This window comes from Doryrhamphus excisus, chromosome 8 (assembly GCF_030265055.1).
Source record: "Doryrhamphus excisus isolate RoL2022-K1 chromosome 8, RoL_Dexc_1.0, whole genome shotgun sequence".
In the NCBI taxonomy this organism is placed as follows: Eukaryota; Metazoa; Chordata; class Actinopteri; order Syngnathiformes; family Syngnathidae; genus Doryrhamphus; species Doryrhamphus excisus.
The window spans coordinates 6,023,815-6,038,767 of record NC_080473.1 but is presented as its reverse complement, the minus strand read 5'-3'; the positions used below and the strand labels follow the sequence as shown (position 1 = coordinate 6,038,767).

The 14,953-nt window shown below is 44.6% G+C and overlaps 1 protein-coding gene and 1 long non-coding RNA gene across 2 annotated transcripts; one reads left to right on the top strand and one right to left on the bottom strand.

Moving 5' to 3' along the window:
• Nucleotides 1-4,162: 4,162 nt before the first annotated feature.
• On the bottom strand, nt 4,163-12,160 carry hepacama (hepatic and glial cell adhesion molecule a). The gene is made up of 7 exons (XM_058080127.1): nt 11,919-12,160; nt 8,498-8,845; nt 7,979-8,260; nt 7,057-7,147; nt 6,882-6,949; nt 5,092-5,162; nt 4,163-5,010 (listed from the first exon to the last, which is right to left on the bottom strand). The coding sequence occupies exons 1-7, from the start codon at nt 12,019-12,021 to the stop codon at nt 4,642-4,644; spliced, it is 1,332 nt and encodes a 443-aa protein (XP_057936110.1). The 5' UTR covers nt 12,022-12,160; the 3' UTR covers nt 4,163-4,641.
• A 1,265-nt stretch (nt 12,161-13,425) lies between these two features.
• On the top strand, nt 13,426-14,953 carry LOC131134582 (uncharacterized). The gene is made up of 3 exons (XR_009131423.1): nt 13,426-13,517; nt 13,842-14,060; nt 14,418-14,953. It is a non-coding gene; the product is annotated as an uncharacterized LOC131134582 (long non-coding RNA).

Below are 14,953 nucleotides of genomic sequence, written 5' to 3'. Positions count from 1 at the left end.
GACGGCAGAAGACGAGAGGTGCTGTGACGGCGTACCTTCAATATAACCTCTCTTAGCCGGTTGCCTGGGGGACGTTACTATGGTGAGAAATAAGACAACCCCCTGTGATCATGCGTTCAGACAGGGAGGGGGGGAGGGTGCGATCTGGTTTTATTATCTGCTGATTTATACCTGTGTGCTGCAGATAATTAATAGGCACCCATGCAGAGCACTGCGTCCTAAGTCATGGTGCAGGGGACTATGATAGGGACCCCCTCATTCAGGGGGGTCTGATCTTTTGTATGTTGAAATGTCAAGAAAAGTGGGATGCGGGGGGCCACTTTAATATACTTCCTCTTACGGTTTATGAACAACATTAAAAACAGGTCATACAGGTCAAGTTATGCAAGGTTGTTAAACTGCATTGAAGAAAAAACAGGCCAAATATTAAATAGGTGAATAATCAATATGGAGGTGTTAAAGTGTTTGCCCCCCCCCTCCGGATTTCTTATTTTTGTATTAAGGCCAAGACCTTGACTAGGACACTCCAAAGTCTTCATTTGGTTTTTCTTCAGCCATTCAGAGGTGGACTTGCTGGTGTGTTTTGGATCATTGTCGTGCTGGAGAACCCACGGTGGCAGCAGAGCAGCCCCAGACCATCACACTACCACCACCATATTTTACTCTTGCTATGATGTTCTTATCCCGATACCGTCCCAAAAGTTCAACTTGTCTGGTCTGGTCAGACCAGAGTACTTCCCCAAAGGTCTTAGGGGTCATCAAGATGTTATCTGGTAAAATTGAGATCAGCTTTAATGTTCTTTCCTCAAGCAGTGGTTTTGGTTTGAGTGAGGCCTGCAGTTCTTTGGATGTTGTTGTGGGGTCTTTTTGTGACCTCTCTGATGAGTCTCGTTGGTGCGCTCTTGGGGTAATTTTGGTTGGCTGAACACTCCAGGGAAGGTTCATCGCCGTTCCATGTTTTCGCCATTTGTGGATAATGGCTCTCACTGTGGTTGGCTGGAGTCCCAAAGCTTTAGGAATGGCCTTATAACCTGAGCTCAGTTAATCTCAGTGAAGTTATGTTTTAACTTTTGGGGGGGTTTTATTAGGTTGAAGATCTGAAACATTTCATTGTGACAAAAAATAAGAAATCAGAAAAGAGGCAAACACTTTCACACGCCTGTATTAAAATATTATTATTATGTACAATTAGAATTAATTAAAATTATGAATTAATTCATGAAATGATCCTAATACATGAACTATTTAGTCCAATATATTTTGATAGTCAGTTAGTGAAAGTTCTCATTGTAATATTTTCCTATTTTTATTTCAATATGTGCCACAAATGGCACACAGGCCCGACTTTGGACCCAGTGTGGGTGTGCACCTCATCACCCACTCGTGCACTCCTTGTTGAGAGCGGGTCGGTCTACCAGATGGTTTGGTCACATAAGTCGGGCCGTGCAAAAGGCACTTGAAGAGATTTCAGAGTAGGCTTTTATTTTTAGGAACAATTTCTATCCAATTGATCCATAAGGGGAACACATGGTCTGATGACCAGCAATGCCACGGTCACTTGGAGTCATGTGGTTGCTTGGAGGAGGAGCCTCTTTCGAGCACGACTGGTGGCCAGCCAATGGCAGGGCACGTGTGGACAGACGACCATTCCCACCCACATTTGGAGTGGCCAGTGAAGCCAATATGTTTTTGGAACCTGGAGAAAACCCACACAATATATAAAATAATAACAAATAATAACATAATAATAAATAATAATCAAATCAAAAGTCGTTGGTATAGAGCCAGAAGAAGAGGACCATCTTCGGAAGGACACCAGGACACATAGGAGAACTAAAATATCACCAAGACCAAGTTCACGAAGAAGCAGTTTCTGTCATAGTTTTAAGAAATATGGTTATAGTTATGATGTATAAATGTTTTGCTGATGTCTTGAAGATGGTTTGTGGTGATGAGCTAATCTGCTGCTAATGCTATTGTCATCCATTCTCGTCTTCTGCCACCGTCACATTGACAACAGCTGTCCTCAGCTATGCCTGCTTATAAATAGCAGCTCCTAAAATGTACCCTAAAATGTTCTATATTATTGTAATCATTATTTTTAGTTTAATTTGTAATAATTATGAATAGTTGTTGCATACAGCTACTGTATCGTATCTCATTAGATTGTGTCCTCAAGTGAGCATAAGTCACTGAACGCCTCACGCGTCCTTTTGTCCACTGAGACACAAGACGAACCGTTCTCCCACCAGCCGGTCGCTAATTATTAAGCCCCATTGACGCTACACAAGCACCAGATCAGACTTTCCAACAATAATGTCACCCTCCTCCCTCTCTGGGGGATTCCACATCGTCAACAGCAGCAGCATCACGAGGAGGAGGTGGAGGAGGTAATGAATTAGAGATGGAGAGCGTCTTTAATCAACTCATGGACACCTTCACCCCCCCACAGACACACACATAGCTGTGATCCGGGTCCCGAGAGTCCGATTAGCAGCCGTGCGTGTATGACAAGTGCAACCCGGTGGAACACACCAAGTGATTCATGCTTCACTTCAAGCTTCCGACCCAAACACAAACACCTCTTCATGCATGTGGTTGGACATCGCTGTAAGCCACAGGTCTTCGTGCACGTGTCAGGATGCATATTCACAAGTTTTTCCAGGTTTTCATCAGGAAAAAAAGGCCAGATGAAGGGAATCATCACACCTTTAGCATGCAAAGAGATACATTTTGGGATAAAAGCCATCAATGACATTTGAAATGACAAAAGGTGTCCTGGGCAGCTGGACATCCGAGGGAGGGAGGCTCATTATCCTGATGAAAGCTGGTTTTTGTGTGTTTGGGCGTGATTTGTCCCTCAAATAATTGAAGGTGTTGGGGGTTCCAGTTTGGAGGCCTTAGGATGTCGTCTCGGCCTCATCGTTTACAGGAGAGGTGTGTGGAGCTTCTGGGTTAAGACTCAGCACATCCAAGGTCTTTCAAGTCTTGGGGTCTTGTTGAGGACCGAGGAAGGGTTAGGTGAGGTCAACGGGCGAGGGGAGAAGGTGAAGAGAGAGCCTTCTGGTGTTGGTTGATCTACAGTATATGTTCCCACCCTCAACTATGCTCACCAGCTTTTGGGTCGTGACTGAAACAACAAGATGGCGGATACGAGCAGCCGGAATGAGTTTCCTCCAAATGGTGGCTGGGCTGGAGAACGTTTGAAAAAAAATGCAAAATAACTATTTCCATTCTTGCTGTTGTTTTTTTTCAATGTAAAAAAATGACATTTGTTGTAATATTATGATTTTTTTTCTTTCCAAACATTAAAACTAGATTGAACTCGGACTATGACCAAATAAGGAGCAAATATAGCATATAGTAGGAAAAAAAAAACAATGGAACATTCGACTGAGGCTTAGTGTTTCCATTTATAGTCGATTGACTGGAGGTTCCATGATTGCACCACTTTGGAAAGAACATTGATTGTACTGGTGAACTTGTCAACCAACCACCAATCTCAGTCTCTCAGGCTTGATTGGGTGATCTTTTTTTTTAATGTCATTTCATTAATTGGCCTTGATTTGCATGGACTTCGTTAGTTACGAGAGTACGCAAGCGTCTTGTGGTGTTAATATTCTGCTTGAGTCTGACTTTGTTGTTTATGTATTAGCTTGCTACAGTTAGATATGACAGAGATAATCAAACCACAGCCTGCCAAGCGTTTGAATCCGGCCCAACAGTTGCTTCCAAAGTATTTCATTTCAACTTTTAGCATCCAAACTGTCATGTGACATGTGACGTGCTAATGGAGGGCCGAAGCACTGCAGCTTTTCTTTCCAAGCAGTTTCTCCAACGGGTGATTTAATTGCCGAGCTCCTTCTTTCAAATTGGATCAGGTGTTGATCATTAAAATCACCTGCTTTGGTGACCTTCTGGAAAGAAAACCTGCAGTGTCTTGGCCCTCCGTGCATGGGTTTGACACCCCTGCTGTTGGACAACCCCCCCGGGCTAATATGTTGTTCATTTTCTATTGTGCTTGCTTCCCCATCGACCTTTTTCAATGTAAATAATAATAATAATAATAATTATTATTATTATTATCTGATAAATATGCTGGAAATGTAAAGGAAAAGTGGAGTTAGCAATGGTTTGTCTCCTTTAGGATTTCATGCAGGCAATGAGGTGTGAAAGAGTAGGATGTGAGTGACATCTTGTGGACTAAAAATGTATAACAGTCCTAAGAAATAAATAAAATTGAAAAAAATGAAAAAAATAAAACAATAAAGTATTAGTAAAATAATTTCATGTTTATATATTATTAGCCATTTATTGCAAAAAAAATCACAAAATGTGGTGTTTTTTATTTTGTAGTAATACAATAAGACCACTCTCAGTTTAAAAGACAGAACAAATGGAACAAATGGAAACCCTAAACTACTTACCAGACGTTCCCGGTGAAATTAAGCATACATCCAAAAGGAAGAGCTCTGCATCGTACATGTAACCTATGACCTTTATATTACAGGATGCCATTGAAGGCTACACGAGTATTGCTGGTGGCCATGGAGGACTTGATGATGCAACCTTAACATCCTGTGCCCGTGCATGCATCAACCTCCTTGGAAACATACAGCACACATGATCAACAACATGCCATCACTGCTGGGGAGGACCCGGCGACTTCTCACTGGGGGTGGGACTCTCGGCCTCCACGGGCAGGCGGATGTTGGGGATCCCGACGGGGGGCCTGACCTTTCTTATGGGGCTGAAGCTGCGTGGGGAAGAGCAGGGGGAGTGGGCCGGCGAGCGGACGGGTGTGAAGGGAGGACCCGCGGGGGGCGCTGCTTGTGGGAGGAGCTGCGCCAGTGGGGAGGGGCTGCGGGAGTACCTGCGCGGGGTGGTCCAGATGGGCTGCTCAGTTCTGTGGGCGTGCGGGGGGAGGACCGGGACGTATGTAGCAGGGATATTGATTTCTGATTGGCTGAAAGTGTTGCTAGAACTTTCTTCCAAACGCTCCAGAGTCTCCTGAAACGACACAGTGGGCTACTTTAGATGGTGGGCATGGTTACGGGGGAGTATTATTATGAATATTAATTATTCACTCACGTCTTCGTTGAGTACATAGAGGGGCATGGGGCTCCTTCGACCGAGCGTGCTTGGTTTTGGTACAACATCGACTGCAACAACATCAACAGCAACAACATTCAACAGACGTGATCCCAAACCAACATGTATGTGTTCTTATTCATTCATTCATTTTCTACCGCTTATCCTCACGAGGGTCGCGGGGGTGCTGGAGCCTATCCCAGCTGTCTTTGGGCGAGAGGCGGGGTACACTCTGGACTGGTCGCCAGCCAATCACAGGGCACATATAGACAAACAACCATTCACACTCACATTCATACCTATGGACAATTTGGAGTCACCAATTAACCTAGCATGTTTTTTGGAATGTGGGAGGAAACCGGAGTACCCGGAGAAAACCCACGCAATGCACGGGGAGAACATGCAAACTCCACACAGAGATGGCCGAGGGTGGAATTGAAAGCTGGTCTCCTAGCTGTGAGGTCTGCGCGCTAACCACTAGATCGCCGTGCCGCCCATGTGTTCTTATGTAAATAAATATTTATTTAATAGGTCACAATAATTTAATTAAAAATAATATTGAAGCCACAATACAGTCTGTGATGCTGGTTGACTTTCAAGTTGTTTTCAAGATGAATTTTCATTATTCATCAACTCCTCAGTCACACACAGTAAACTACATCCGTAGGCACAGCTGCTTTGGGCTAGTCTTATTTTTTGTATTATTGTCATGCTGAAATGTTTCAGATCATCAAATGAAATAAAAATAAGTGATGGCCCACGAAACCTAGTAACTGGTTGGGGCCACTCGTATCAGCAACAACTGCAATCAAGCATTTGTGATAACTTGCAATGAGTCTCCTACATGCTGCGGACGAATTTTGGCCCAACTATCTTAGCAGAATTGTTGTCATTCAGCCACATCGGAGGCTTTTCTAGCATGAAGCCTTTTAAGGTCATGCCACAGCATCTCAATAGGATTCAGGTCAGGACTTGGACTAGGCCACTCCAAAGTCTTCATTTGGTTTTTCTTCAGGACTTACTGGTGTGTTTGTTTTTAGTTGCTTTTAGTTGTTTTTCTGTGATTCCATTTATGACATTTATTATTCCAGGCCATGAAGCAACAAAAAAAAAGACACACCACCACCACCACCACCACCATATTTTACTGTTGTGATGATGTTGTTTTTCCTGGAAGGCGAGGTTACTTTTATGGGGAATCACTTTTTCCATGTAGGTTAGGATTTTTTTTCTCCATAATAATAAAAGGTTTCATGTGAAAACTGCATTTGTGTTCAGTTGTGTTGCCATTGACTAATCATATATCCATGTTTCCAAAAAAATCACAATGGTTCTGTGTTTGCATTCATTCATTTTCTACCGCTTTTTCCTCACGAGAGTTGCAGGGGGTACTGGAGCCTATCCCAGCTGTCTTGGGGTACACCCCGGACTGGTCGCCAGCCAATCACAGGGCACATATAGACAAACAACCATTCACACTCACATTCATACCTATCGACAATTTGGAGTCGCTAATTAACCTAGCATGTTTTTGGAATGTGGGAGGAAACCGGAGTACCCGGAGAAAACCCACACATGCACGGGGAGAACATGCAAACCCCACACAGAGATGGCCGAGGGTGGAATTGAACCGTGGTCTCCTAACTGTGAGGTCTGCGCCCTGTGTTTGCAACTCATTGCAAATAGTCATTGAGTATTTGTGTACTAATGGAGGATATAGTATCTGTATTACAGCACGTCTTGTGTCACACACCCACACACGCTCCAGTCCTGTCAATACTGTTGCTCACCATCATGGCCGTTTTCACTCTGCCCCATATAAATGGGGGCCCTCTGTGGGACTGGCTTATGCTTCTTTCTGCAGTGTAGCGGGGTCGAAAACAACAACAGTAAATGTGTGCACGCAACAACAGGCAGACTGAAAAGGGAAAAGAAGGGAAAAATGAAAGAGTGGAGAACGCTCACTTGGAAGGCTTCCAACAGGCACACACGGTCACCAGGGTGATGAGGAGGAATATGCCCCCGGTGGACAGGATGATGTACAGCGAGCTCCGTCCTAAACCAGAAGCATAGAGTACATAGGGACCACCACAAAGAATAACTACATCGGGGGCAAAGCCTGTCCTCACATTGGATTACGGACCCCCACCTCCCCCCTCTGTGTGGAATATTCTTATTTTAGACATTAATAAAACAGGCTCGTATGTAACCATGCAAACAGTGGCTTTCATTTCATTTCACATGCTGTGGTACAGCAAAGATAATAAATAAAAAGTCCGGATTAGTTCAATCCACTTGGGCACCAACTTTTTCTTCCCTCTCTACTCATAAATAAGAGTCCATTCATTAGATTACAATGCTTCTGCTCACTTGTGGCTCCCTACTGGCGGACTGGTTGATTTACACTTGCTGTCAACAAGGCTGCCTTGTGGTTCGACGCTTGGTGCAATTCGCTTCACATTGCTATTTATTCATTTATTCATTCATTTTCTACTGCTTTTCCTCACGAGGGTGGATGCTGGAGCCTATCCCAGCTGTCTTTGGGCGAGAGGCGGGGTACACCCTGGACCGGTCGCCAGCCAATCACAGGGCACATATATACAAACAACCATTCACACTCACATTCATACCTATGGACAATTTGGAGTTGCCAATTAATCTAGCATGTTTTTGGAATGTGGGAGGAAAACCGGAGTACCCGGAGAAAACCCACGCATGCACGGGGAGAACATGCAAACTCCACACAGAGATGGTGGAAGGGTGGCCAAGGGTGGAATTGAACCCTGGTCTCCTAGCAGTAAGGTCTGCGCGCTAACCACTAGTCCGCTGTGCTGCACTATTGCTATTCATATTAACATAATTTACATTAACGTAACATGCCACCTACTGTAGACCGTGAGCCTGACGGGGGGGCTTTTCATGCTGCTGATGGGGTTCTCCACCGTGCAGGCGTAGACGTCGTCGTCCGACATGAGGACCCGCGTGATGCTCAGCACCTTTTGGTCGTGCGACAGCAGCAGGCGAGAGTCGTTGGTCTGCACCTTGCCTCCTTTCAGCCAAGAGTACACGGGCTTGGTGCCGTTGTCGTGGGAGCAGTGCAAGTGGAAGTGCTCGCTGTACTCGAGGACAGACGACGCCACCATCTGGATGTATGGCTTGGAGACGGGGACTGCGAATGACAACATCACCACATGGATGGACATGACATGTGACAAGGAAACAGTCATGCATTATGCGCCGTGACTTCCTTGCATTCAGAACATTTAACAACACTTACAGTAGCACAGCAGCTTCTCCTGAGAATGTTTTGGTAGTGTTCTTCACGATGAATATATGATAATATTGTAAAATATACAGTTTTTCCGCATTCATCTAACAATAAGAGAGAGCAGCTCATCATACCTACCATCCACCGTCAGCTCAATGTAGTGCTCCCCTGTGAAGGTGTCATCCGTGATGGAGATCTCCACTTCGTAGGCCCCTTCGTCCGACAGCTGCAGGTTGTGAAGCAGCAGCGAGCCATTCTCAAATACCAGGATGCGGTTTCGGTACTCCGGCCGAAGGTTCCCGATGATGTCAGTACCGATGGATTGCACCACGGTGACGGGTTTGACTTTGTCCCTCTTCAGCTGCCACTTGACCACTGGCTTGTCTGTGCTGCTGCTGGTGTAGCTGACGGACAGGAGGGCCTCTTTGCCCACGACGCCCCTCACTACCTGGGTTTGGCTGGTCACGTTGACCCCTGACCCCTCGCCTGGAGGAAGAGAAACAACAGTAGTTGCATGAAAGCTTAAATGAGGAGCAAAGGGTATTTTTGTGCCTCTTTTGCTTCGTCTTAATACAAATAAAGTGATAGTAGTACACAATGACATAATGGTCCACCATTAGTGTACATCAAGAAAGCCATAGAAGTAATACTTCCATACACGCAGGACAATTGTACTAATAAATATCACTAACAATGTTAATATGGTGTCCTCGTCTATTGGTCACAATCATGTGACAGCGAGCCAGCAAGGCAGTGCTGATGAGATTCAGGCCAAACTGATTTTCCAGGAACTCCAGGCTTCCTTTTCTTGGTTGTGTGGGCATCGACATGCCAAACTGACTTTACAATATTAGGCAGAGGCGGCGGTGCATTTTTCAGCATGACAGGTTCCTTCTTATTAAAGATGTTTGTCTTTAAACTTGAAGAGTTTGAAGAGTCTTGAAGAGTCTAGTGGGGTAGCAAGGTGTGTGTGTGTGTGGGGGGGGGGCTTGACAGCGGCTATACCACCATGGTCATAACCTTTTTGTTTTTTGTCATTTTTTGGAGTGATGGTTTTAAACTTTTGATAATATTGTTTGAACTTCTTACAATGCTCCTGTATAATACATTGAAACATTTCAATTGATGTGTAGTAAATCTAGGATATATGAATATAACAGGTTGCACGGCGATCAAGTGGTTAGCGCACAGACCTCACAGCAAGGAGACCTGGGCTCAATTCCACCCTTGGCCATCTCTGTGTGGAGTTTGCATGTTCTCCTCGTGCATGCGTGGTTTTTCTCCGGGTACTCCGGTTTCGTCCCACATTCCAAAAACATGCCAGGTTAATTAGCGACTCCAAATTGTCCATAGGTATGAATGTGAGTGTGAATGGTTGTTTGTCTATATGTGCCCTGTGATTGGCTGGCCACCAATCCAGGGTGTACCCCGCCTCTCGCTTGAAGACAGCTGGGATATGCTCCAGCACCCACCACAACCCTTGTGAAGAAAAGCGGTAGAAAATGAATGAATGAATGAACTTTTACACAATATTCACATTTTTGTATACAAGCAGAGGTGCAACGTGTTCTTGATCTCTTCAGACTACTACTAGAGGACTTTGAAACTTGCCAAAAGTCCGATATAAAAGGACCCGAGTTCAACTTCACAGCAAGGCATTTAGGAGTGGCCATTATGTGCTCTGGCCCTCTGGTAAATTTTCCCTTTCATGCCGCCGTAATGAGACCAAATTCTTTGCATTGGTGCCTTAATGTTTGCTCTGCACACAAACAAAACCACAAAAATGTGCCCACTTTGTGCTCATGATTGTCTGCTCACATCTTGATCACTAATCTGCCTCTCAGAAGCTGCAGGAGCCCGCCCCCCAAACCCCCCACCGCCCCGACCTCATAGTTAACATGTACTACACTAATTTTGATTTGTCTGCATCAATTCCGCCCCCCTCCCATGAGGTATTAGATAGACAGACACATTTTATGCTTTGGAGTGGAACCCTGTCTGGGTAACCAACACAGCGTAGTGCCTATCTTCCCTGGGGAGGTTGCTGCTCCCCTCGTGGACACATGGGTATCCAAACAGTGGAACATTGGCCGGCTTTGGAGCATCCCGCTGTTATGCATCACAGATGGAGCAAGCTTGACTTGAGGCAAAGAGAGAGAGAGAGAGAGATTGTGCGCTGTTGACTAATTCTTTGCAGCCAGGCAGTTAGCAGGGCATCGCCTGCTCGCCATGGCAACCATTTTGGCCGCCTGACAGGGGTTGTCAAGGCGAGAAGACAAAGGGCAGGATTGTTGGAGCTAACTTGAAAAGAGCGAGAGAGAGAGAGTGGGAACCGGAGAGAAAGTCTTTGTCAGTGGTGAAGTTGGAGACGGGCACCGGATCGCTCGCTGGGTCTGTTGGAAGTTTACAACGGCCCTCCACAACATTTACTGGAATAGAATCAGATTTGATAATAATAAATAGCAGCAACTGGGTCGGGGGGGGAGCGATTCTGTCGTGACTCGAACTTCATAAACAAAAACTAAACTCCTAAAAGAAAAAAAGCTCCTCTTTCATGACAAAAAAAATCAAAGCCTGGGGCATCATTATACCTGCCACGTAAATCGATAAATCAAGTAACCGCACGAGAAATGAAAACAAACTCATTAATTTTGCCGGCCTCGATGTATTGACATGTGCATGCGTGTTTGTATAACTCCTCTTTCTTTACCGTGCAGCCCGTCTCTAAATAATGTTGACTATGATATTGTTTATCTGCAATAGACAATTATTGTCCAGCAAAACTCAGTAACAAATGAGAAATCAATTGAACTAAAAGCTTCTAAATCCATTTCTACAGCTTTGGGACTCCAGCCAACCACAGTGAGAGCCATTATCCACAAATGGTGAAAACATGGAACAGTGACGGACCTTCCCAGGAGTGGCCGGCCAACAAAAATGACCCTAAGAGCACATAGACGCCTCATCCAGGAGGTCACAAAAGACCCCACAGCAACATCCAAAGAACTGCAGGCCTCACTTGTTAAGGTCAATTTTCACACCACTGTATTTTGTCTGTTTTGGATAAGCTCCAGCATACCCACGACCCCTGGTGAGGACAAGCGGAATAGAATATTTAAAATAAAACGACAAGTTACGTTTGCCAGCTACTTCCTGCTTCACATTTGACGATGCATGTTGACTTAAACCCAGTGATTTTCAGAACTATTTTCATGTCCCCCTGATGAGAAACTCATCGTATTTATTTCTGTATATGTCCTGTACAGGATAAAGTAAGAGGTGATACCAACAAAATGCAACATAATGGAGAGCAGTAAAGCATTACAGCATATTCAAGAGTTAGCAGTCTGAGTACAACAAATCCCTACATGTTGGCAGGTCTGCGCTAATACTCAAAGTCCTCCAGCAAAACAAAACATCTCCCTTTTGCACTTGGTGGAGGTCATTAAAACCCCCAATCACCTCCTCTGGGGTCCTTTGAGGTTGCGATGGGGGCCATCAAATAAAGATTTGTGCTGAAGAAACAAGCTTTGCGTGGTAAAGAGAAGTTAGGACGTACCTGTGAGGAGTAGCAGGAGGAGGCCAACCAACGTAAGGAGCGTAGGAAAGTCAGCAGAGAGAATGTCGCCTGAAGAGGAGCTCTTCCTCTCCTCTACCTTCATCTTGTTTCCTGGGCAGAGGCGTTCTCCCACTTAGTGAGCATGGTTTAACCACGCTGGGCACGTCTCTGTGAAGCAACACTGCCTGCAACACTGGCCTCTTCCTGGCCACACTGACTGAGAGCCCAACTCTCGCATCACAGCACCCCCAGTCACAGCCAACAACAGACAACAGTGTGTGTGTGTGTGTGTGTGTGTGTGAGAGAAGTATGGATGAGCTTCCCATTTACACGCCACATTGCACTTTTAGAAAGCAGCTCAAGAGAAAAGCACTCTGAATATGAATTAATTGAGAAGTGGAGCTGCTGAAAGCCTCATGGACATTGTAGGAATCTCAGTTGAAAGTATGACTGTACAATACTTCACGGCTTTTAAAGGGTGCCCCACTCGAGCCTGCCCTTATTTGTTCCAGCTCATCATTATGCAAACTCACATACTGCTACTTTAGACCCGTATATGTAGGATTTAGGGCTGCACGATGTTATACTGTATGTATCAAAACAATAAAGAAAATCAGTTGTCATATTCAGGATGACCGCAGGGTGGGGTAAAAGCTCCATGAAATCAGAAAAAGGATTGATTCTCTATTGTTTGCAACATGGCTTTTGTTGATTTTGTCCCGGAATAAGAAGTAATAATAAGTGAAAATATAAGCGTCAAAAACGTGGTAAGAATGTAAGTCTTAAATTGAATGAACAAATGACGTAAAATGACGTCAATAAACGACACCTACAAAACATGTCTAAATTGTAGCATGGTGATGAAAGAGGCTGGAAGTCCCCTGAAAGTGCACTCGGCTGTTCCTTGGTGTCCTGTGACTTTCTAGATTGTTTTATTATTATTCAAGTAACAGCAAATTGTATTTGTGCTTCAAATTATATTTATTGTCGCTCTTTAACTAACTTGTCGACATATTTCATACACTTCCTATTTGCGGTGCAGTCCCGCCCTCGGCTGACCAATTAGAGGAGAGAGTTTACTTTGTGACGCATTTTAGTACGCTTGGATTTTTTTCAACTTTTTTTTTTTTAAAAAGGAAGTGTTTTTTTTTAATCTACAAAACTGGAGACAAACAATATTTAAAAACATTCTTTAGAGTGACATGATTTGGAAATGACGCTGTCATTTTCTGAATGGAAGCCATTACAACCGTTGTGTGATAAATAAACAAGGACGCGCAAAGTGTTCTCAAAGAGACAAATCATTTGGCTTTCTCTGAGTTTTTGTGGGCTGCACGGTGGTCGTGTGGTTAGCGTGCAGACCTCACAGCGAGGAGACCTGGGTTCAATTCCACCCTCGGCTGTCTCTGTGTGGCGTTTGCATGTGTAACATGCTAGGTTAATTTGCGACTCCAAATTGTCCATAGGTATGAATGTGACTGTGAATGGTTGTTTGTCTATATGTGCCCTGTGATTGGCTGGCCACCAGTCCAGGGTGTACCTCGCCTCTCGCCCGAAGACAGCTGGGATAGGCTCCAGCAACCCTCGTGAGGATAAGCGGTAGAAAATGAATGAATTAATGATTTCTTTGCTGCTTGAATTGATTTAAAAAAAAGCACAAATACGTGTAAAATGATTTTTTTTAATGTAAAAATGATAATTCTCTGTTTGTTTGGTTGAGCAGTGGGAGATGTGGGAGACGCAGGTTCGCACACTCCTTGTGTGACATAAAAATGACAAGCAATATCATAAGCAAGTGTTTTACAGGCCCACACGTTGTGTAAAATCTCTACAAATATTGGTGCCTTTTTGCAGTATTAACTTTTCTTTTGTACTGAATGTGGCCTTCAAAGTCATTTGTCCATCTTGTGCTCACAACCACAGTTGTCCCGGGGGTCGATGTAACACAGAGGAAGTGCTTTATTGAGCAGCAGCAGCAGCAGCACGACTTGATCGAAAAGCCCAAGCAGGAATGCTGAGAACGACTCCCGTGTAGTCAGCCATCAAAGCCCATCGCCCCTAACCTCCACCCACCCAGCTCTGCCCTGGCTAACAACAGCATCACCCGCTTCCTCTCATCTGCTGACACGCTTCAAATCAAAGGTGACACTTTGCACTCAACAGAAGGAAGTGGAAGTGGAGAGGCCCAAGTGTATGTGTGAGCCCTGAAAGGCGGCACTGTCACATTCAGTCTTTAATCCATTTGATCTTATTGCCTCACACGGTGCTCATTTTCTACACCAGTCCCGTTGTAAGCACTTTGATTTTGTGTCCTAACAAATTAGATAGTCCATGCTCGCTATTGACTCTTACCAATATTGTCCAACACTTCATTACTGTTACCGATATCAATCGATGCTAACAAAACCCATCACTAGTCAACTCAAATGACAACAAATAAGTATCCAATTACTTATTAGTGTTTGGACCCTTCCTGTTTGTCACACTTAAATGTTTCAGACCATCAACTCATTTAAATGACAACGCACCAGGACACAAAATGCAGTTGGTGAATAAAATCGAGGAGGTCTTGGAAGTGGTCTTTCCACCGGTCCTCATCTGGAGTCACCATCCCCGCCATACACCATGTTTCCCGTCCTTAGAAATGGTTCTCGATGGCTTCCCCCAGTCTTTGCTGCGGCGACCGCTAAGGCTGCAAAACACCAGTCGACAGGACCCATTCTTCAGCATGACGGCATCCCTCACTGCTGATCTACAGTTGTGTATTTTTGCTTTATTTTAGTTCCATCCCACTGTCCTGAACTCATACTAGATTGTGTTGAACTTTTGAGGTATTTTGTGAGCATGCACACCCACTTGTAAAGCACGTTTCTTCCTTCCCTTCCTCTTGCCTGCTGTTTTTCCATGGCTCATACATCCTTAATTGCCCCCCAGGAGAGAGCTGCCATCGTTCCTGCTGACAAGTTGTCTGAGAAGGACCCAGCCGAGCTTTCAGATGAACTATTAAAATGTTCAACAAAACAAGTGTACCACTA